This window comes from Eleutherodactylus coqui, chromosome 3 (assembly GCF_035609145.1).
Source record: "Eleutherodactylus coqui strain aEleCoq1 chromosome 3, aEleCoq1.hap1, whole genome shotgun sequence".
NCBI lineage: Eukaryota > Metazoa > Chordata > Amphibia > Anura > Eleutherodactylidae > Eleutherodactylus > Eleutherodactylus coqui.
In genome coordinates, this window is record NC_089839.1 from 279,080,748 (window position 1) to 279,102,916 (window position 22,169).

At 42.9% G+C, this 22,169-nt stretch overlaps 1 protein-coding gene across 4 annotated transcripts in view; it reads right to left on the reverse strand.

The window, feature by feature from the left end:
- PAPPA2 (pappalysin 2) overlaps positions 1 to 16,976 on the reverse strand; it is a 208,633-nt gene extending 191,657 nt beyond the window's left edge. Inside the window, exons 1-2 of one of the 4 annotated variants that reach the window (XM_066597487.1) lie at positions 16,837 to 16,976; positions 4,414 to 6,178 (exon numbers count right to left, since the gene is read on the reverse strand). In XM_066597487.1, coding sequence (XP_066453584.1) covers positions 4,414 to 5,116 — 703 coding nt within the window. In that variant the 5' untranslated portion in view covers positions 5,117 to 6,178; positions 16,837 to 16,976. Of the gene's footprint in view, positions 1 to 4,413; positions 6,179 to 15,522; positions 15,636 to 15,735; positions 15,806 to 16,836 lie in introns of those variants that run through there. The other 3 variants (XM_066597489.1, XM_066597488.1, XM_066597490.1) reach the window with 3 other exon arrangements.
- Positions 16,977 to 22,169: the final 5,193 nt, after the last annotated feature.

The following is a 22,169-nucleotide window of genomic DNA, read 5'->3' on the forward strand; positions in this document are numbered from 1 at the left end:
CATGAAGAATAGCACTATTCCTGGACATTATGTGACTTTATAAGGTATTTTAGCACTTGTCCACTCTGCAAGCTCCTTCTCTCATTGTCAGTTTTCCTTGGACTGATGGGTATTGACTAGGTACTATGATGTCTCCCATGCACAGCACACATTCAGGCCACCTGCACATGGCTGGATTTGCATTGCGGAATCCGGAGCGGGCATCCGCCTCGGGATTCCGCAGCAAATACCGCCCATGGCATGCTATGAAAAAGTGCATTTTCAATTGGTATTCAATTGCGATTTTCTGCTCACGGAGGAAAAATCACAGCATGCTCTATTTCTGGGCGTATTCCGCACAGACGGCTTCCATTGAAGTCAATTGAAGCTGTCTGATCCGTGACCCTTTGCAATGACATTGCGGAAAGGTCACGGATTCTATGTCATCGCCTAGCGACAATGCAGTGCATGTCCAATGACTCATCCTGCAGACTATCTACTGTACAGTAAAGAGGAGGAAATGTCAGGTACACACAGATGTCGGCTGGGCACAGGGTCAGATTTCTCTGTGGGCTTCCACATGCGGAATCTGACCCGGCCATGTGCAGTCGGCCATAGACATAAGCTGATCCTGCTCCCCTATCAATATCTGTAAAGGCCCATTTAGACACAATGATTTTCACTCAAAGACATATTTTGAGCAATAACCGTCTAAATGCATGGACATTGTGCAGTTTTCGTGCACGATTCATTCCTCACTCAATTCTAGTTTTCTAGAATTGAGCGATGAACTCTTATCAGCGGTGCAGGCTGTTGTCACAGTCAGCAGCGCTGATAAGATTCTTGCAGCTCGTGTTCCACTGGTAGTGCACAGTGGGACACAAGCTGTAAGAACGGAGAACAATGCAGCTGTTTGCTTATGAAAAACAGCTGTAATGTTCGTCAAGTGATAGCTACGGTGTCCCGCTCTGCCTGCATAACTCTTTAGTAACTAATTAGCTACTATAGACTATGCAAAGATGATCGCTCAAAATTGTCATTCAAACTGTCATTTGAGCGATTTTTCAACGATCATCTTTCAGTGTAAATGGGGTCTAAAACACACAGAAGCATGGAGGACATTATACAGCAGTAGTGAGCAGTGAAGATGTGAATCCAGGTCTGAGGTGAGTTAACCCCTTGAGTGGCAGGTTTCCTACCACCCTGTCGTGCCCACCAGGGCAGGTTTTTTAAAATGGTCTAATCATTGAATTTCAACTAATTTTGCAGTTGCGTCTCAAGAGCCATAACTTTTTCATTTTTCCATTGACATGGCCATATGAGGGCTTGTTTTTTGCGGGACAAGTTGTGATTTTTTAAACAGGGGGGAGGAAAAAAAGAAATGGGGAAAAAAGAAAAAAAGGGGCCATGTCATTAAGGGGTTAAATAATGTATTAACTTCCTTCTCTGAGTCATTACGACGCACACGGATACCACATGTGTGATTTGTATTTTTGATTTTTTTACAAAGTAAAGGGAGACAAGTGTTTTTTTTATTTTTTAAATAATTTTTTTACTTTTTTTTTTTTTTTTTAATTTTTTTTTTTTTTTGTCCCTTTAGGGGACTTCCACAGTGACCCATCAGGACCCCTGATCACATTCCGGGGGTCCGATGGTGACAGCCCTTTACATGCTGCAGTGACAACCCTTTACATGCTGCAGTCACATAGACTGCAGCATGTAAAGGGTTAACACAGCAGAGATCGGAGGTTTTCTCTGATCTCTGCTGTAAGGCTGGGATCACACAGGGCGGATTTGCCGCGGTTTTGCCGCAGCAGATCCGCCCGCGGCAAAACCGCCCGCGGCCGCTAAGCCCGGGATTAGCCAGCCATGTGGACGAGGTTTCTCAGAAACCTCGTCCACACGGGACGGCTAATCCGCTGCGGTAAATCCGGTTGAAACCGCGGCTGCGGCGGCTGCAGCCGCGGTTTCAAAAGAAGCAGCATGCTCATTCTTTTTTTCATTCCGCTGCGGCCGCGCTCTCCTCTATGGGAGCGCCGGCCGCAACGGAAGAGCAAGCGGCCGGACCGCTTCAAAGCGGCCGCGGCTTAAACCGCGGCGTCTCTGCCGGCGGAGATCTCGCGGTTTTTGGTGTGGCCAAACCGCGAGATTTCCGACGGCAATCCGCCCCGTGTGACCCTAGGCTAAGAGCTAGTACCTAGCTGTCCTCTGACAGCTAACAACAAGCTCCCCCTGCCACAGAGACCATCGGCTTGCTTCTGACAAGCCGATGGTCTCTATGGCAACTTGTAAACAAAGCAGGACATTGCCGACATGTCGGCAATATCTTCTGCTGGTTTTTCAAAGCCCTTGCACTGCTCTCTGTGGGTCTGTGCAGGCAGAGCACACTGTCACAGCTTGTGGCATTGTGCTCTGCAGCTCCCATAGTGATACATAGCCCGGAAATCTTCCGGGCTATGTTGCTATGAGCAGTGGAGCTCGTCCCGGAAAATTTCCGGGCGTGCCACTCAAGGGGTTAAAACGCTTAATAGAAGCTGCAGCCACATCTCTACCTGTCTACCTGCCTCTATCTCCCTTGAGCAGCTCCTCCCTCCTAGCCTCTCCATAGACTTCTATTATTAGCATGAGACAACAGCCAGCAAAGAATCCCCATTCACACACTTCCTGTAATCCATCTTGATCACTCTGCAGCTACAGATGCATTTCCCATGACAATGGGCAGTGGACAGGACATTAAAAGGACGTGAGATCCCTTGTGGCCAGTGCTTGCAATTTTTCTGCACAAAAACATCATATTAGGTAAACTGATTTGTACTTTTGCTAGTTGTCACGTTGACCATCACTCCATGGGTTTGCATTGAAGCCACCAGCTATGGCCTGATGAAGGAATGAATTCCAAAACCTTGCTCCTATGAGGCCTCTCTCACACAGGCATTCGGCAAAGCGTTGCAATTCGGATCGTGGTGCTTTGCGTCGATTTACTTTAGTTTTCAGGCTGCAGCAATGATGTAGTGCCTTAAATGAGGGAAAATAGAACAGACTCCACTCAAAAACCACGGGGTTGGAAAGTGCCTGTCTGAGAGGCTCCATTGAAAACAATGGGAGTGTTATACCACGGCGATGAAAACGTTGCGGTAATCATGGGAAAAAACCGCCTGTGTGAGGGACGCCTAACTGTGTATGACACATGGACACAATGGGGCTCATTTACTAATACTGTCTAATATCTAGACAGTGCAAAGAGTCTTAAATATGCCAGATTTATCATGGTAGCTCTCACGAAAGATAAATTTGTTGAATTTTAAGACTGTTTAGTCTACATGTAAGCCACTTTGTAGTTCGCTTCGTTTACGTCAAACGTTTTCCTAACTTTGCGCAATTTTGGCCACACCCTCTTTTAATGCGAATGAGAAAAATGACCAAAATTGTCTAAAACGCATAGTAAATGCAGCACAAAGCGTGTAAGACACTTATTTAGCGCAATTTGTGCTTATTTTGAATGGTGAATCTGCTCCAATGTATGAATATCGATACTGGGTTTTGCATATCTGTTGACATACATGCAAAGTGTCTTCTGTATTGAAGCATCAATTAAATAACTGTAGTGCAAGAACTTAAGTTTGGAGTGCTAATTCCTTTCCGTGCTATTGGCTATTACATAAGCAGGGGTTTGCTGAAAAGCTATTGACCATGTAAAGCTTTGAGCTATAAGTAAAAGTGTTTTTAAGGTTTAGAAAAACATGGAAGTTTTCTTCAATAAACAGCGCCACACCTTTCTATAGATTTTGTCTGGTGTTACATCTCAGCTGATGTGGCTGATTTGCAATACCATACACATCCTGTGGATAAGTGTGGCGCTGTTTTGGAAGAAATCAGCCATTTTCTTCTAATTCTGGACACTATTTTAAATAAAAACATGCAAGAATTATTGGCTTATCACTAATCTATCCTGTCTCTCTAAGAATCATGGAATTTATTTGTAGTTGCTCTAATTATATAGAAAAAGATATAAGAAGTCATCATTATATACTTAACTTTGTACAACTATCAGAGGCTAGAGATGAGCAAACGTACTCGTTTAGGGCGATTTCGCAATTGAGCACCGCTTTTTTCGAGTAACTGACTACTCGGGCGAAAGGATTCGGGGGGTGCCAGGGGGCGGGGGGCGGCATGGTAGAGCGGGGGGTAGCAGTGGGGAACAGGGGGAGCTCTCTCTCGCTCTCTCCCCGCCCCCACTCCCCTCTGCAACCCCCCCCCCCCCCCAGCTCACCCCCGGCGCCTCCCGAATATTTTCGCCCGAGTAGTCAGTTACTCGAAAAAAGCGGTGCTCGAGTGCAAAAACACCCGAACCGAGTACTCTCGCTCATCTCTATCAGAGGCTGATCAAATTATATGTAAAGGCAAATGAACATTGATACAAGGATTACATCTTACTTGCTATGACTGCTGGACCATTTTGTCCTCCTTCTGGCTTCACCCATAGTTCTACAGTGAAAGTTTCTCGAGGTATTTGCTGCTCGGCTTCTGGATTTAACACCAACCGGCTGTGTGCACCAGAGAAGTAGACAGAGCCTTCAACAGAACTGTTCCTTTGTAATGAAAAGGGTACAGAGTAATTTGATAATATCCTTTGCACATTACTCAACTCTGTATCTCTCGGGTATCTTCTGTTTCTTTTCAGTGGAGCAAAATGTTCCTGCGCCGTTTTAGTGCTTCTCCTAAGAGACTGTTTATTGGACTTTTCAAAAAGGTGTCTATATCTCTTATTGCGGATCATGTTCCAGGCATTGGGAGCCTCTGATGGAGCTGACGTGTCACTGATTGTATCTCCGCTCTTATCTCTACAACCCTTGGATCCATCCTTTGAGAGGCATTCCACACTGTTGTCTACTGTCCTGAACCAATGCTCTCGTTTAGGGTATACATCATTGGGATGGAGTTGGAGATTAACCAAGGTTCTTCTTTCTTGACCAAGTCTACAAGAATCTTTCATCAATAATAACTTTAATCGTTCAGCTCTCAAGACCAGTTCTTGCTTGTATTGAAGAACAGGGTCTTCTCTATAGGGTCTTCCCCAACAAGTCAAGAAGAAAAAGGTTAGAAAACGTATCTCCAAGCATTGCATCTTGGTCACCATCACCCAAACAGCCCCTAGTACAATGGAGAAATGCACAATGGCCACAACGACCTCAATCAAAAGGATTATATATATCTTTATACAATGTCTGCCAGTTTTATTAAGTTGTGGTGTTTTTCTTCACCTGCATCAAGAAAAGTATGAATGTCCGTCATGTTGTGGAATTTGGTCTTGGTTCCTCGGTCCTATTAAACATGCACACCTTTGCTTCATTATATATTTGTCTCGCGACTGTCCAATTAGCATCCTTTATTTCCTGTCGCTTGCCTTCTACATATTCTAGTTCTTTCAGCCTGTTCTTTATTGCGTAGTGCAGGAGCTATGGAACAAAGATTTTTTCCCGATGTAGATGTGATGTTACAGCCCCCAGTGGATTCCTAACATATGTAACCGGGCCAGATGTTGAGTGGACACATGTGTACCATATGTTTACCACATGCTCTCCACATCCATATTTCTCCACCTCTCAAACTTCACATACAGATCTCTTGCAAAATTTTCCTTCCCCTACTTCTCATCCATGTATTTCCACAATTGTTTTGTTCCTCGCTTCAGCGTGTGGGGTGTAAAGAGAAGCACAGGACTAATGGGATTTAAGGGAACGTGAAGCAAGCTGACTGCTCGAGGAACGCAAGCAGCAATGACAATATTCACAGTAGCAGTAAAGGTAAGGAATATTTATAGGTTACCATACAATAAATACTACTAAAACATATAAAGTCCTTACCTAAAATAGTTATAGGAAATTATACGGACAATGCAGATATGTAACACAGTATGCATAGCCAGTGTTACCAGCAGGGAACTAATTCAATGGGTGAATGTAAGAAAGGGGGTGACTAAGGTGCCTTTAACTTAATGCCTGTGATAAGGTAGACTACAGATACATTTTGCATAGGGATCTTGCATATGAATGTTTGACGGGTGCGTAGTCTTATTGCCAACCAGCAGTAGTGCACCAGTAGGTGTTGACCATGGGTTTGGTGCTCATACAGAATGTTATGTTGTCTCAGGCTTTTCTCGGATTTGAATATTCGCATGAACTTGTGATGCTCCAAATCCCTATAGGAAACAAAAAGAGAAAACCTGTTAAGGAGCTTGAATTAATAGACAAAAGGTTGTGATGGAAACAAATTATCACCCCCACCATCTGTAGTACCGACATTTGCAGTAATGATGTAGACTTTGAACTAGAGACCTGCAGAAGATCTTGTCCAACCTAATAGATTTATCAAGAAAATTGGAATCATTTACCTTAAAGGCAAAGCCACGTGCATAAAGCCTATTTGCCAACATGGACCCATAATTCTTCCCTATAGATCTGTTTGGTGCATCTGTGCTGCACTAAGTTCTTCCCTAGAAGCAATGTCTCTATGAGAGAATACATTACAGTTGCAATCAACATTGTTCAAATACCCCCCATAGCTTATTGGGGTTATTTGCCAAATTTACAAACTTTCAGCTGTTTACACCAAAAAAGAACAATATTAAAAGCTCAACAAAACTAAGATAACAAGTGATGGCCCCAAATTCAACACAAAATGTCACTTTTAGCGACCACTGCAGTCTCAAGACATTTCAACCCCTTGGATAGAAATCCTCATAAAAGCACACATTTGCAAAGCAGGTGTTAGTTAAAGCACACCTGATGCAACTAATCAAGGGCTTCAATAGTAGCATCAGGTGTGTTTGAAATAAAACACATAAAGTACCTGGACTGGATAGTTAGGGCTTTGTTGACAGTGACATCTGATTAGATGTTGGAAATATAGAAAAGCCAAAAGGGCGCTCCAAAAAGTTACAAAAGACATCATTACCTCACAGAAACGAGAACAAAGGATACAAAAAGATGGCAAAGGCACTGAATGTTCCTAGAGATACAGTTGGAAGCATGGTTCACAAAGTTCAAAGTGAAAGAAACACTGGCTATATTTCCTGGACGCAGCATAAATATTAGAGATGAGCGAACACGTTCGGCCCCGCCCCTTTTTCGCCCGAACACCGAACTTTGCGAACACTTCAGTGTTCGGGCGAAAAAGTTCGGGGGCCGCCGTGGCAGCGCGGGGGGGTGCGGCGGGGAGTGGGGGGGAGAGGGAGAGAGAGAGGGCTCCCCCCTGTTCCCCGCTACTGCCGCCCGCGCCGCCGCGCATCTCCCCGCCCCCCGGCGGCACCCGGACCTTTACGCGCGAACACTGCAGTGTTCGGCAAAGCCGGTGTCCGGGTGCGGATGTGTCCGTAACGGACACGTTCGCTCATCTCTAATAAATATATTAGTTGTATTGACCAATTTTAATTGTTCTTGTTTGAATACTAGAGATGAGCGAACCTACTTGTTTCGAGTAATTACTCGATCGAGCACCGCGATTTTCGAGTACTTCAGTACTCGGGTGCAAAGACTCGAGGGGCGCCGGGGGGCGGGGGGAGGCGTGACGGAGCGGGGGGTAGCAGCGGGGAACAGGGGGGAGCCCTCTCTCCTCCTCCCCCCTACTCCCCGCTGCAACCCCCCACTCACCCACGGGGCCCCCGAATCTTTTCGCCCGAGTACGGAAGTACTCGAAAATCGCGGTACTCGGGCAAAAAAAGTAGGCTCGCTCATCTCTATTGAATACATATATTTTTTTGCAAACAGCTAAATGCTTGTACATTTGGCAAATAAATCTAATTTGCAATTATTTTGATTGTGACTGTAAATATGGCATGTGATGGAACATGGGGCATTATTTAAAGTCATGCATTCATATGCAAAACCTCTGAATGAAATTAGAGGTACATTATGGGCACAGATTTTTATGGATGCTGTACTGTGAATCTGTACAAGAAAGATCCATAATGCAAGCATTTACATGAGCCCAAGCCAATAAATAATTCTGACAATGCCCTGTCTCCCTGGAATTTAGATGGGGTCTTATATTAATTTTTGCTCCAAAAGATTTTACTTTTTTAGATATATAGCTGCCTGGACACTATTTAAATTGACTTTTTTAATTAACTGCAACTAATGCTTATTTTTGAAGTAGGGCTTATATTTCAAGCATCCTGAAAAATCTTGAAAAATCACGCTGCATTTTCAAAAATCCTGAAAAATCATGCTGCATCCTCAAAAACCCTGAAAAATGATGCTTGGGCTTATTTTGGGGTAGGTTTTATTTTCAGGGAAACAGGGTTGCAGACTACAGGCTTCTGCTTGTGCTAGCCTACCCTATTTCCTGTTGGCACAAAGTACTACCGTGGCTTCCCCAAAATAAGACCCTGTCTTATATTAATCTTTGTCCCAAAAGAGGCATATGGTCTTATTTTCAGTGGATGTCTTATACTTACCTAGCAGGCGCTATCCGGGTCCCTCCCACTGGTCTCTGCAGTTCTGGCAGGTTTGCTTGCAGTTCTCAGCACCGAAAAAAAAGATCCCTTTTTGGTAACTGGGTTTGTAAGCCGCGACTCCAGCAAGTGATGGCTGTGATTGGTTCATCAAGTGCCGCAGTGATTGGTTGAACCACGGTGCTTAAGAACCAATCAGAGCAATTACCAGCAAGCGATCTTCTGTTGGCGCTGAGAACAGCAAGGAAGCCTGATGAAGAACAGCAAAAGGGACCCAGACGGCGCCTGCTAGGTAAGTATTGTTTTTTTCCATGTAGTGCAGCAAGGGCTTATTTTAGGGGTATGGCTTATAATTCAAGCCACTACCCCCTTCTGCCCCAAAATCAGGGTAGAGCCTATTTTAGGGGTAAGGATTATTTTCAGGGAAACATGGTATACAAGCTGACATAAAACATCTGGTGTTTGCCTCCTGGAGAAATGTGAAATTCTCTGTTGTATTAGCAAAATAATAATAATAATGGCATGAGTTATGCAATACAACAACATTCATTTCATCCAACATCCAACAATCCAGAAATACTAATAATCCGGCACTTGTTTTCAGCCCCAAACTGCAATATATTGTGGAGCTTCACAAGACCAGAAGCAGATGATTGAGCAGAGAGAACTACCGTGTTTCTCCAAAAATAAGACAGTGTCTTATATTAATTTTTGTTCAAAAAGGTTAAACTTTTTTACATGTATAGCTGCCTGGACACTATTTAAATTGACTTTTTTAATTAACTGCTAGCAGGGCTTAATTTTGGAGTAGGGCTTATATTTCAAGCATCCTCAAAAAGCCTGAAAAATCATTTTGCATCCTCAAAAATTCTGGAAAATCATGCTATGTCTTATTTTCAGGGAAACAGGGTAATTAGGAAATGCCATCGATTAAAAGTTATTACAGCCGATATTACAGGAATATGTATTCTTACGGGTGAAGCATATATACATTTCTATTATCATTCAATAATGCAGAATATTTGATAATCCGGCGCCTATAGGCTCCATTAATGTATACATTCTCCTTTGCTTTAAATTTTGTAACATTTTTGAAAAATGTATGGTCAAGGATTCAAAAAACATGCCTGTTTTGTTTTTAGAAAATCAGCACCAACCTGTTTGCAGGTTGTGTGTGGTACTGCAGCTCAGCTCCATTCAGATCACTGAAACTACACTGCAATACCAGACTCAACCTGCAGGCAGGTGTGGTGTTGTTTTTTGAGGGAAACAGATATGTTTTTCTAATGCTGTACAACCCCATTGAGCATTTAATCCTCTTTTACACAATATAGCTACAAGAAAGTCACAGCAATATTGCATCGGTGTTCTGTGCGATATTGCTAAATTTTCTCGCGGCGATATCGCAATTTTGTGTCGCTACAAAGTTGTGCAACTTTGTAGCACTCTTTTGCTGGGTTCTTTCTTGAAATATAAGCTCTACCCTGAAAATAAGCCCTAACTGCATAAAAAAAGAAGAACTACATCACCTAAGAGGCGCTGTCCAGCTCCTCGGCACTTATTTGAAGTTCTCCGGCATAGCTTCCTGGTCAGGAGTTTGAAATACCCTGTCTCCAGGAAGCGCTGTCTCTGATTGGTTCTCGAGCACCGCGACTCAGCCAGTCAGAACCAGTGCTCAATAAACCAACCACAGCCATTCATTGGAAATCGAGAAAGTCGCACAATGCTAGAAAAGTGTGACAATCATTTGCTTTATAAACCAAACAGTTAAGGCCTTCTTCACATGAGCGAGTGTAGTTTCAGTTCAATTGTTGTAATTTAAAGGGGGTTTCCAGGGAAATGCTATTGATGATCTATCTTTAGGACAGGTCATCAACAGTTAATCAGCGGAGGTCTTCTGCTTAGGACCCCGGCCGATCAGCAGATCAGGCACCTGCTGTCGGCACTGCTACATATTGGGGTACGAAGTGGAAGCTGCTGCTCTGACCCCTATGTAGCGGCTGGCACTTGTAACTGCAGGTACAACGCCTATTGATTTTAATGAGACCCCAGCCTGCAGTTACAAGTGCCGGACACTACAATGGGGTCAGAATAGCAGTTTACGCTATGTACTCCTGTGTGAAGCGGCAATGACGAGAGGGCATCCAATTAGCTAATTGGCTGGGATACCGAGCAGCAGACCCTTGCCGGTCAATTATTGAGGACCTATGCTGAAGCTGTGCCATCAATAATATTTCTTTGGAAAACTCCTTTAAGTCACAATTCATTGAAGTCAAGGGACGAACAGGCATTCCTTTTTTTTTCATACCCATTGGTTTTAATGGACAATTTTGGTACATGAAAATGCACCAAAATAGGACATGCTGCTAGAGATGAGCGAGCGTACTCGGCCACGCCCCTTTTTCGCCCGAGTACCGCGATTTTCGAGTACTTCCGTACTCGGGCGAAAAGATTCAGGGGTCTCCGTGGGTGAGTGGGGGGTTGCAGCGGGGTGTGGGGGGGAGAGGGAGAGAGAGAGGGCTCCCCCCTGTTCCCCATTGCTACCCCCGCGCCGCCACGCCTCCCCCCGCCCCCCAGCGCCCCCCCAAATCTTTTCACCCGAGTACTGAAGTACTCGAAAATCGCGGTGCTTGATCGAGTAATTACTCGAAACGAGTACGTTCGCTCATCTCTACATGCTGCAACTTTTTAAAACAGCCCATAGGTCTGTGAAAAAAAATCGCATGTGTGTATGACTGCATTCACTTTAAGCGGGTTGAAGCAGGATCACAAGTTACCCCCTAACAACAGGATGGAGGATAACTTGCTGATTGGTAGGGGTCTCACTACTGAGACACCCAGCAACCTTGAGAATGGAGGTCCTGTGTCCTCCCTATGCCTGTCACTTCTTCCCCTACAGTGACATTAAAATGAATGAAGCACTGGCTGAGCATGCGCGGTTGGTGCTCCATTAATTTCATTGGGACTAATGGAAATACATGAGCGCTTGCTGCTCAGTTATCTCTGCAGCCCCAGTGAAAGTAAATGGAGCTTCAGCGCACTTGCATGACCAATGTTCAATTCAGTCTCCTGCTACATGTGGGGGTGCAGTAAGCCCGACATGAGGAAGATGGGGGACATGGGACCTCCATTCTCGAGATCGCTGGGAGTCTCATCAATCAGAAATGAATCCCCCATCCTGTAGATCCTGGTACAACCCTTTTAATGGGTTCTATCAGCTGCAACCTCGGACGTTAAACTCGCCCAATGTGAATAAAGCCTTAAAGATTTTGTTACATGATGTCCCATCTATGACTGCACTTATTAAAACAAAATAAACCTGGTCACAGAGGGAATAAATAGCCTCTTAATTCTTCTTTATTCCTTTTCTAGACAATCATACACTTATCTACCACCATGATACAATAGCTTAAAGACAAGGAAGGAAGCTGGTAAGAAATGTAGTACAGATAATGATGAACATTACCAGTCGGAGGCGCAACTTGAACTTTCTGCACCCCAATGCAATATCTGTAACAGGGACCCAAGTATAATTCATTTATGGTACTGGTCTCCTTATATGGGGAAGAGATACCTTATAAGTCCCCTTAGTCTCTAGGACCCGGGTGAAGCTACATCCGCTGCCCCCACTATAGATGCGCCTCTGTCACTGGCATTGAAGTAAGTTTAGATTGCAAAAAGTGGAGCAAACCTTTATATTCAGTCATATAACACACATGATGAGTTTTAGGGCCATACCAAAGTCATAATACAGAGTGCATGCTTGCTGTACAAATATTTAATACAGTGGCCATAGATGTCTATGAGCCTATAATGTATCTCTGTTTGCCCCTCCAATCTTATGCACTGGCACATGGAGGTTTGCATGTCATGCTCTAATCCATACCATATAATGGAAATATCCCCAAAAAAGTAATGCTTCTAGAGGATAATGTAGTATCTTTTGAAAGCAACGTAGGGCAGCGCCTATGTAGTATGGACCCATAGGAACTCCATATTGCGATATAGAGCATCTATACAATCATAGACCTGATTGGGAGCTAATAGTTACTATATGTGTGTAAAGTGGGCCTTATTCAAAGAAAAAGTAGAAATTGATCCTCAATAACAAAAATTACATGACACAAGTTGTATATGTGATTGATTGATATGAGTTTTCATTATATAGTACAATAGTCCCCAACCTGTAGCTTTCAAACTGTGGTGAAACAACAACTGCCACTATGCAGATTGTGGCAGTCAGGAATGCTAGAATTTAAGGTTTAGCAATAGTTGGAGAACCACAACTTGAAAACCAATGCATCGTGCGGCACAGAGTGTTAAGGCCGCAGAAATGCAGCCCTAAGCTCTTGCTCTTGACCTGAAGGTTGTAAGTTCAATCCCCATGTGGTGCAGGTAGCCAGCTCAAGGTTGACTCAGCCTTCCATCTTTCCGAGGACGGTCAAATGAGTACCCAGATTGATGTGGGAGGTAATAAATAAATTACCTGAAAGCGCTGTGTAATAAGTTGGTGCTATACAAATAACAAGACTTATTAGTACAACATGAGTAGTGATGAATGAACTTTTGAAAAGTTTGGTTTGGCGGTTTGCTGAACTTTTGCAAAAAGTTTTGTTTGATCTGAATTGGTTTAAACCGGACTGGAAGTTCACCAAAACCTCTAAAACTGGTGTATAACATTAAGCCATAGACAGTGCTATACACCAGTGTTCAGGACTAGTGTTGAGCGAACCAAACCAGTAGAACTCTACTTCGGGTAGAACTTTGCTAAAAGATCAGTTCGGGTTCATGCCAAACTGAACTTTAGCAAAGTTTGACCTGAAACGGGGTTCTGCTGGTTCTTTTTGTTCAAAATTAAACAGAAGAATGATTGACACACTTAATCTTCAAAGAGGTTATCCCACTAAAGTCATTTATTACCTGCCCATAGCATAGATCATAAATTATTGATCATTGGGGGTTTTACTGTTGGAACACCAAGAATTACGAGAATGGCGCATCCTGAGTACCATTGGTGAATGGAGTGGAGGTGCACACTTACTGTCTATGGAGATAGCCAAACATTGTGCTCGGCTATCTTCGTCAGCCCCATAAAAGTGAATGAAGTGGTGGTTATGCATGCTCACCACTGCTGCATTCACCAGGGAAACCCTGAATGCATCATTCCTATGATCCATGTGGATTCAGGCAGTCAAACCCAAATGATCAAGTAATCAATCAATTTGCCACAGATTCTGGGTGCCAGTGTGGGTGCCAAAAATCCACTCTGCCTTGCCCAACTTTTTTTAGAAACAGGACTAAAACTGCAATGCAAATTTTTACCCAAGATGAGGGAAAGCCTAGCTTCTCTGCTGACATATATCATATAATAATTATTATATTATGCAAATGTAGACTTCATTTGATCGTTAAAGTCAATCATAATCAACTGTGTGCAAAGCTGACATGAGCTGTGATGCTCCAGCAGATGAGATAATACTCATAGCAGTTTCATAAGCTATCTAAGCCATCTTCAGTTTTTGCTTGCATTCCTCTAAATTGCTTGCTACTTCTGTAATTGCTTTGTTATTTACTTCGCACTTTACTGAATAATTTCACAACTGTTCCATTCTTGAATTTGCAGCATTGTTTTTGAGTCCTCTGCACTAACTTCATATAACATTGTGCCCTTTCTATATTACTGTACAGACAGTAGTTGCCTTACCCCTTATGGCAACGCTCTCCAACCTGTGGCTCCCAGTTGTTGAAAAACTACAACTCCCAGCATGCAATGACAGCTGGAGGTCAGAGGTTGTAGACCACCTCTTCACAGTAACAGTGTTATCAGCAGTTGGAAGCTCCAAGCAGTAGCCATGTCCCGAGACCAATGCATCCTTATAACGTTGTCTATGCCAAAGACGTATGCAACATTGATAATAATTAGATGCACATTATAGCTTTAAGTGCCATACCACTTAATTCTTAGTTTTTCATAATATGATGTATATATTTCTTGTCTTAAGGTCATTATGTTGTCTCCTAACTACACACTCGAGTGGTACAACCTTCCATATGTCCTATCTAAACAGTCACTTAAACCAGTTTCTCCTATTTTACACTTTTATATTGACTCAGAAACTAAAGAAAGCTTTAAGTTACATTCTTATATTAACTCTTAAGTAAAGAAAACTTTAATACTAAGTCAGGGCAGTGTGGTCCCATTTTCCACATAATGTACTGTCTGGCTAATCACAACTCTATATCCTCTACATCCTTATTTTGTCTAGTAAGAAACCTCTTAAATACAATTTAGGTAATAGTAGATCAGATCAGATTAAAATACTTCTTGCAACACATTACTGTATATATTCTTTTTTTGAGGTTTCCAATGTCATGCTGACCTTATAATGCTGTCTCCTAAGTAAAGACTCCTAGGCACATGTCAGGTAACTTCCACTCATTCAGTGGCTAGACTAAAGGAAAACCCTTTCTTATATACTACACTCTATACAGAATGATTTACCAAGTCACTTGTATCCACCTGTCCTCTATTTATCATAGTGCCTCCTAAGAAAAGTCTTAAACACGTCTCAAGGAACTACAACAGGTGTAAGCAGGATGAGGCACCTGTCCATCCACCTCTATCCCTGTGTCCATCCATTATCAGTTATGAACTGTAATAAATAAATACCTTTTGTGGATTGTTATAATAGTCACTTTCATCATCCTGCTTTCTTATTTTTCTTACTACATTGTCCTCTAGGTAAAGCATCAGATGTAGCAATCCTTAGCATTGTATCATAATAACTTGATTTGCAACATTGTAGTACATTGTGATCATAACATGTTATAGGTCAACATTTGCTACATCTGTAACACATTCATTTACTAGAATAGAGCATGGAATATTATATAAGCCCTGTCTCACATGTCCTTTATGGCAACCTGTCCTCTTCTTGCTGTCTAAAGACACATCTCAGGAAAGACCCAGCTGAGTAAAACATCTCCCCCTCTTCTCTACATCCATCATTTATCCTAGCCAACTCTAATACATGACTAATTCCCCCGAGATCCTACAGTAGCATGATGCTCATAGAATATTTTTTACATACCCATCATCAAATTATTGCAAACGTCTCTTCCAGCGGATCGATAAAGTATCAATACTTTCCCAGTTTGCTGCACATCAGCGCAGACCGAACACAAATGAATAAGTAATACTTGGTTGCCTTGATCTGGAAAATGACTCAACATCAGTGCATCTCATTTTTCTGGGTTTGTATTAGTTACAGCACCATATTGCGCACAAGTTACAAGTGACCTACCTGGAACTCCAGCTAGGTAGTGCCTTGCAAGCTCTCTTGTTGTTTTGCTCTCTTGTCTCCTCTATGACCACATCCCTCTGTCCTTTTATCTCAGTTTTCCTCTTGTGTTCCCCTCTGCCCCCTCCCAGCGCCCCTTTTTCTGTTCCCCTTCCTCCTATTCATAGTCAAGATCTCCTCTTTTTTTTCCCCTCTTTTTTTTTTTAATTCCAGACTCCTCCCCCACTTGCTATGAAACCCCCCTCTCCCTGAAGCAGGTCCCTATTCAGGTGGGCTTTTCATATCAGGATGAGCTAATCCTCTCTCTCGCCTTAAATCAGTCAGCATTTACTACGTTCTCTCACCACTTGTTTTGATGTTGCATTTTTGTTTGCTTTTTTTTTTTTTTGAAAACCCAGAGAACGCGTCTGTTTTCACACCTGCCTGTCCTATGACGAAAAGCCGAGTCCAAAAATAAAAATCTCCATGCCCCTCTACAGACCCCCAGACTGAACTCTGATTTACGTTTGCACATACTCTTAATACTTTTATTCATTCTACTGGAGAAGAAGCAAAAAAAAAAAAAAAAAGAGAAAAAAACGCGAACGAGAGAGAGAGAGCGAAAAAAAAAAAAAAGATACTGGAAAAGACAGACACATGGAGGTGTTGCTAAAACAAACAGAGAGGAGAAGAAAAAGTACGTTCAAGCAGAAGCAATTATGTGTTTGATGGAAATAAAATAAAGCATAGACACATCGGTCACTTCATCTTGCTTTGTAGCTGGTGCCAATTTACAAAGGCTTGGCACAGAAGTTCCAAAGTGATTGGTTCTGCAGTGTTTGGGTGCAAGAGCTGACATTCTATAAGAAATTGCAATAGGACCAGGGGAAGGGGTCATGCTTGTTCTTTTAGACTGGCAATGAAACAATTGTGGTAAGGGTAGAGTGCATAGAAGTAAAGTCAGGGGTGCGGTGGGGGGGGGGGTTTAGGAAGGAGTGCAGAACAGAAGAAGGTGCTGAGCACTATATAGGACAGAGATGCAGGGTCACCAGTTCACAGACACAGACAGTCAGCCGTGCGTAGGAGGACATCACCTCATTCATAAAAGCAGCAGCATGCTCTTACCTAGGCTTGCAAGTGCTTATGTTACCTAGATTGGCACAGCCTTCTCCGCCTGCGAAGCTTCTCCTGCTGTTGCTACTAATCCATTCATAACAAGTTTGATCATTTCCACATCAAGATCACGGGCTGTTTAGTCTCTTGTCTCTTCCTCTTTCTTTTTCTCTCTCTCTTTTACTCTCCACCCCTTTCTCTCTTTCATTCCCAAGCTCACCACTCTCCACTTCAAAATTTTGGCAGCTTAAAGTGAACAACAAAAAATGTTCAAACATTTCAGTGTTTTCCTCATCTCGCAATTCCGTTTTGACATCCCCATTCTGCTCCTCCGAGCTCCTATCTTTTTCTCTTCCTTTCCTCCGTCCACCCTTTCCTCTCCTCATTCTTGCCCATCATTTTCTTCTCTATCACCCTTAATGGGTCGTTATTCATCGGAGCTATCAACGCCGCATTCATATATAAAATATTAGTTTTATGACTGATGTACTGTAGTCTGGGAAATTTTTTTTCAGCTTTCCTTCCCGCTGTCTTCAAATTTATTCATTTCCAGCGATTGACTATTCAGGATGGATAAGAATAAAAAGTGGAAATTAGCAATTAGTCAGTTCTAGTTCACCGCTGTTTAGATTAGCGAGGCGCTGGCGCGACAACGGACTCGACAAATATTTGCTTAAATTGCGTTTTGATGGGAGGAATTCCAGGTACTTACATCACCGGTGATGAAGGCCAAAATGCCGTGATGATGTTATTTGGTGTGGAGCGCTTATTCCTGGATTTACTGAATTCTGTCCCAGACTGTGCAGTGTTAATAGAGGGCCGAGAGTGGGACGGTCGTGCAGCCATTAGCCTATGACCGCTGGCTTTAAATCAGCGTAGCTAGAAATTGATGTGGTAACCTTTAATTCATAGAGAGAAAGCAATAAGACAATAGAAAGTAACCCACACATCTATAGAATGGAATAGATTTTGTGATGCGAGTTGCAGGTGGAAAATTAACAGAAAGGCGATCAGTGGGTCAGGTCTGAGTCTCCGTAATATAGATCAAACAGGAATAGTGGAGCTAATTTCCATTATCATTTTTGTGCATAAGGATATTTATATATATGAGAGATGGAGGCTGCATAGAAATAGCCTGTGTCACAGGAAAAAAGACCACCATCCCCATGCTTAGGTTCCTGATTAATGTGGTGGTCACCCTGCTAGGGGGAAAGAGGTCGTTAAGACTTAAGGGTTTGGCGTTACCTTTTGGTGGACGGTGATTTGGGCAAAATAATGATTGTAGGTGTAGATATTCTTTTCAAAGCCAGCAAGTGTAAGGTGTTTCATTGTGTGCAGATCTCTCCATCAGACAGCTAGATTATATAAGCAGGTAAATGAAAAACCTCCCCAGAGTAGCGCAAAAATATAGACCATTGGTGGCTAGCAGTTATTCATGGTTCATTGCCTCTGGTCTTCCAGAGAGTAACCGTTGGCCACCAATGGTCTATACTTTTGCACTACCCAGACCCTGAGTTTGTTCATGCACCTACTTATATAATCCAGCTGTCTGATGGAGAAATCTGCAGACCTCAAAACATGTTACACTTGCTGTTTTTTTTAAAACAGCATTTTTTAGAGAATATCTACACCATCAATTGTTATTTTTGCCCAAATCACCATCCACCAATAGGTTATGTCAAAGCCTTGGCTCTTCCAGGCCTCTTCTATTCTAATTTGACCTTTGGTCAACTAGCACGCTAGGCCAGCAGCACCAACTTTTGGTTGACTTCATGTTCCGAGTCTATCTCTGCTTTGCTAAGGGGAAGCCGTGTATTCCTTCAGAAGTCTTAAATATGGATTATAGAGACTTGATTCATCATGTAAAAAGGATGGCAGCATCTTCCTTTTGTCTATAAGAAAGAGATGATACAGTTTTCTTCTTGTGGAATTTCATTTGCTGAGCAGGTAATGTTTCTCATTGAAGAGATCCAGGTGGAATTGAGTGTTATCCTTCAGGCAATGCTCCATGGGAAAAAATATGCAAATTAGCTCTCCTTCAGAATGAAGAAAACTTTCTCATACGAGCCACAGCAGAGACATCCATCTGTAAGACAGCACCGTTGTGGGATTCACACTCAAATGCATCTTGAGGGGGTTCTCGATGAAGATATTTAGGTGGTACAGGACTTATTTTTCAGGCAACTCTGCATGGGAAAAAAGTATAAGTATTAGCTCTTCTATAGAAGGAAGAAAAGCTTATCATACCAGTCAAAACAAAGACCTCCATTGGTGGACTGCACGGTTGGGGGTTTTTGCTCCTCATCAGTACAGAGCAGGGCACTGCTTAAGATACTTGACATGCAACTTGAGGGGGTACTAGTTCTCATTGAAGGAATCCAGGCGGTATGGGTCTGAGAACGATGAGTGTGTTTTATGCCCGGATGGGATTGTGAGATTAGGAAGGTCTTTTACATCTTTGGCTCTAAATATATGGCTCATACACACAGCTATAATATACTGAAAGTAATTAGTAAATGCAATGTGAATAGAGATGAGCGAGCACCCAAATGCTCGGGTCCGCGTTATTCGAGTCAAGCATTTCGTAAAATTCGAGAGCTCTACTCGAGTAACGAACCCCATTGACTACAATGGGAGACTCGAGCATTTTAGTATGTGGAACGCCGGGTCACAAGCTTTTTTTTTTTTTTTTCTCTCTCTCTCTCTCTCTCTCTCTCTCTCTCTCTCTCTCTCTCTCTCTCTCTCTCTCCCCCTCTCCCTCTCCCTCTCCCTCTCCCCCTCCCCCTTCCCCTCCCCCTTCCCCTTCCCCTTCTTGCCAGACCAAAAATTTTCAAATGACGCGCGCTGCGTCGTGGCAGGGAGGGGCAATAAATATGAATTAAATACTAGCGCAAATATTTAAAAAAAACACATATATATTAATTCATAGTGAATTCATATATAATAGTTCAGAAAGTGATCCAAGCAAAAAAAAACCTATAAAAATAAAGGAGGGGTTTATTAAAGCGATACTGCAGTTTTGGGACAAAATTCTATCTTGAGACAGAAAGGGGTGTATTACTTGTATTTGTATTTGTATTACTTGTATTTATTTCTCTCTGATGCCCCTCCAATCTGCTAGTTCCTGGCCTGTATTAGGCAATGGCTAAAGCAATTTTCTAACCACCTAATGCACATTGTGCACTGGTGTCTGATTGGTCAGCACTGATTACATCAGCAGCTCTGGCCAATCATAGGGTAGGTACAGTTCATTAGTCGTCTAACGCTAGTCGTCTAATTAGGTAGGCTGATGATTGTGTCGGCTGTCTTGGAAAGCTGAAAACTGAACCGGAAATCGGCGGATCAGAGGGACGGTAGAGAAAAACATCTGCAAGTAATATAGCCCCAATTCCAGGAGAGAATTTCGTCCCGAAACTGGAGGATCACTTTAAGAACTGTTTCATATGCTGGTTTTAATGCCACCCCTGCAAAAGCAGGATGAGCTTCATGTATTAATAAGTACATGCCTCTTAGTACACTATGGTCATCTCGGGCCTTGATTACCCCTAAAAAAAAAATCTACCCCAGCTGTGAGTTGGAATAAATTTTTGTTATAATTTACACCAGTTGCGGGCCCCTCTTAATAAGCCAAGCCACTTTTTTTAAACTGTTGTGAGCAGCATAAAAAAATAAAAAGTTGAAATAGGCTTGCGGCAAGATTTTTTACTCTTTCACGCCACCTTTCAGTGGATCAATCTTCCCCAAAGTGTCTACAAAGGAGCTGAGACCATACCTTACCCTATGTGTTTCACCAGGAAACAGCAGGCTTCGCCATTTGCACAGGACCATAAAACACCACCAATAGATGGGTCCAGAAGCGTAACTTGAAACTCCTGGGCCCCAATGCAAAACCTGTCACAGGGCCCCCAACTACAATGCTTTATTCATAGTACTGGGCTCCCTATATGGAGAACAGAGGTCTTATGGGCCCCCTAAGGCTCCTGGGCCTGGGTGCAACCACATCCCCTGCATCCCCTATAGTTACGTCAGTGTATGGGGCTATACTGTACATCTAAATGCATCTGATTTTATACAGAGGTTTTTCTACTGGTTAGAAAAAAAATGGTCCATAATTAGATGCCATATTACAGAGCTATTCTCTGCTACAAGTATTGCTTCTAAAGAATATCTCCATAATGAGGTGCCGTATGGTAGTAGAGGACCATAAAACTGTGTCCCTCTGTGCAGACGGAGTGCACATCTCTCTGTTGTATCTATGAGGCCTGATCCTTACAAATTAGTTTTCGATTTTTCATTACATAATTCAGCAAACTTCTTTTCGATGTATTCCAAGTTCGTGTTCCAGCAGCCAATAATGGATTGCCAATAGTAATGTTTATCTGATAACCTACCTGATTGCGGAGTCATTCCCAGAACTGAAATCTTAAGTGTTGAAGTTAGTTTATGTAAACCCTTTTCCCTCAGCCGCTGTCTGTAGATAGACATTTAGTTTTTGTTATGTAAAACATTTACATCAGTAAATATAAGTCCAAGGAGTGCACTTAGGCTGGATTTATACCATATTTGGGCTTTATGCTTGATATACATACAGTGGGAAATCCTCGTGAAATACAGTGTGCATCCAACATGCCCATTGACTGTCATTAGGCACAGATTTAGAATATGTAGTATACTTTTAGTTCAATGGGAATCAATGGCAGATGTTTGCTGTATAGGTGGTATATACAGGTGCATATGTCTGGGGAACATGTATGGCATGACTTTTCCAGCCCAACATAAATGTCCAACCCCAATGTGAAGTATAACTGTCTCTTCCTTCCATTTTTCAAAAGTGACAACAGTAAAGTTTTGCAGTTATGAGTAATAACTCTAGTTATGTTTTAAGTTTCATTAAAAAAGTTGTGCCAAGTTCTAAAGTTATTCTCTAGGCACAGGATAGGCGAAAACTTTATGATCAGTGTAACCACTGGGTGTCAGAACCCGCGGCTCGCAGGGCCGCCGTGCCCAAACTGCCGGCTCTATTACCCAGACTGCAGCAGTGCGGCATAGGGTGGCCCCAGTTTAGGTGACCTCCCCTGGCCGCTGGTATCCTGCTCGCCGCTGGGTTGCTAAGGATGCGGGGGTTGTTGCCCTGCACCGCGTACCTGTCACCATAATGACCAGGCACGCGTCCTTGGTCTCATTCTCTCCATCTAGGCTGGGGGTGGGTTCCCCAGTGCCTCGGTGATTGACTTGCTGCTGTCAGGCTCCCCGCCCCAATCAGCTGTTGGGGAGGGAGTCCTGACAGCATTTAAATGCCTCTGTTCCTTCCAACAGTTGCCAGTGTTAGTTTGGTCTCCTGCTGC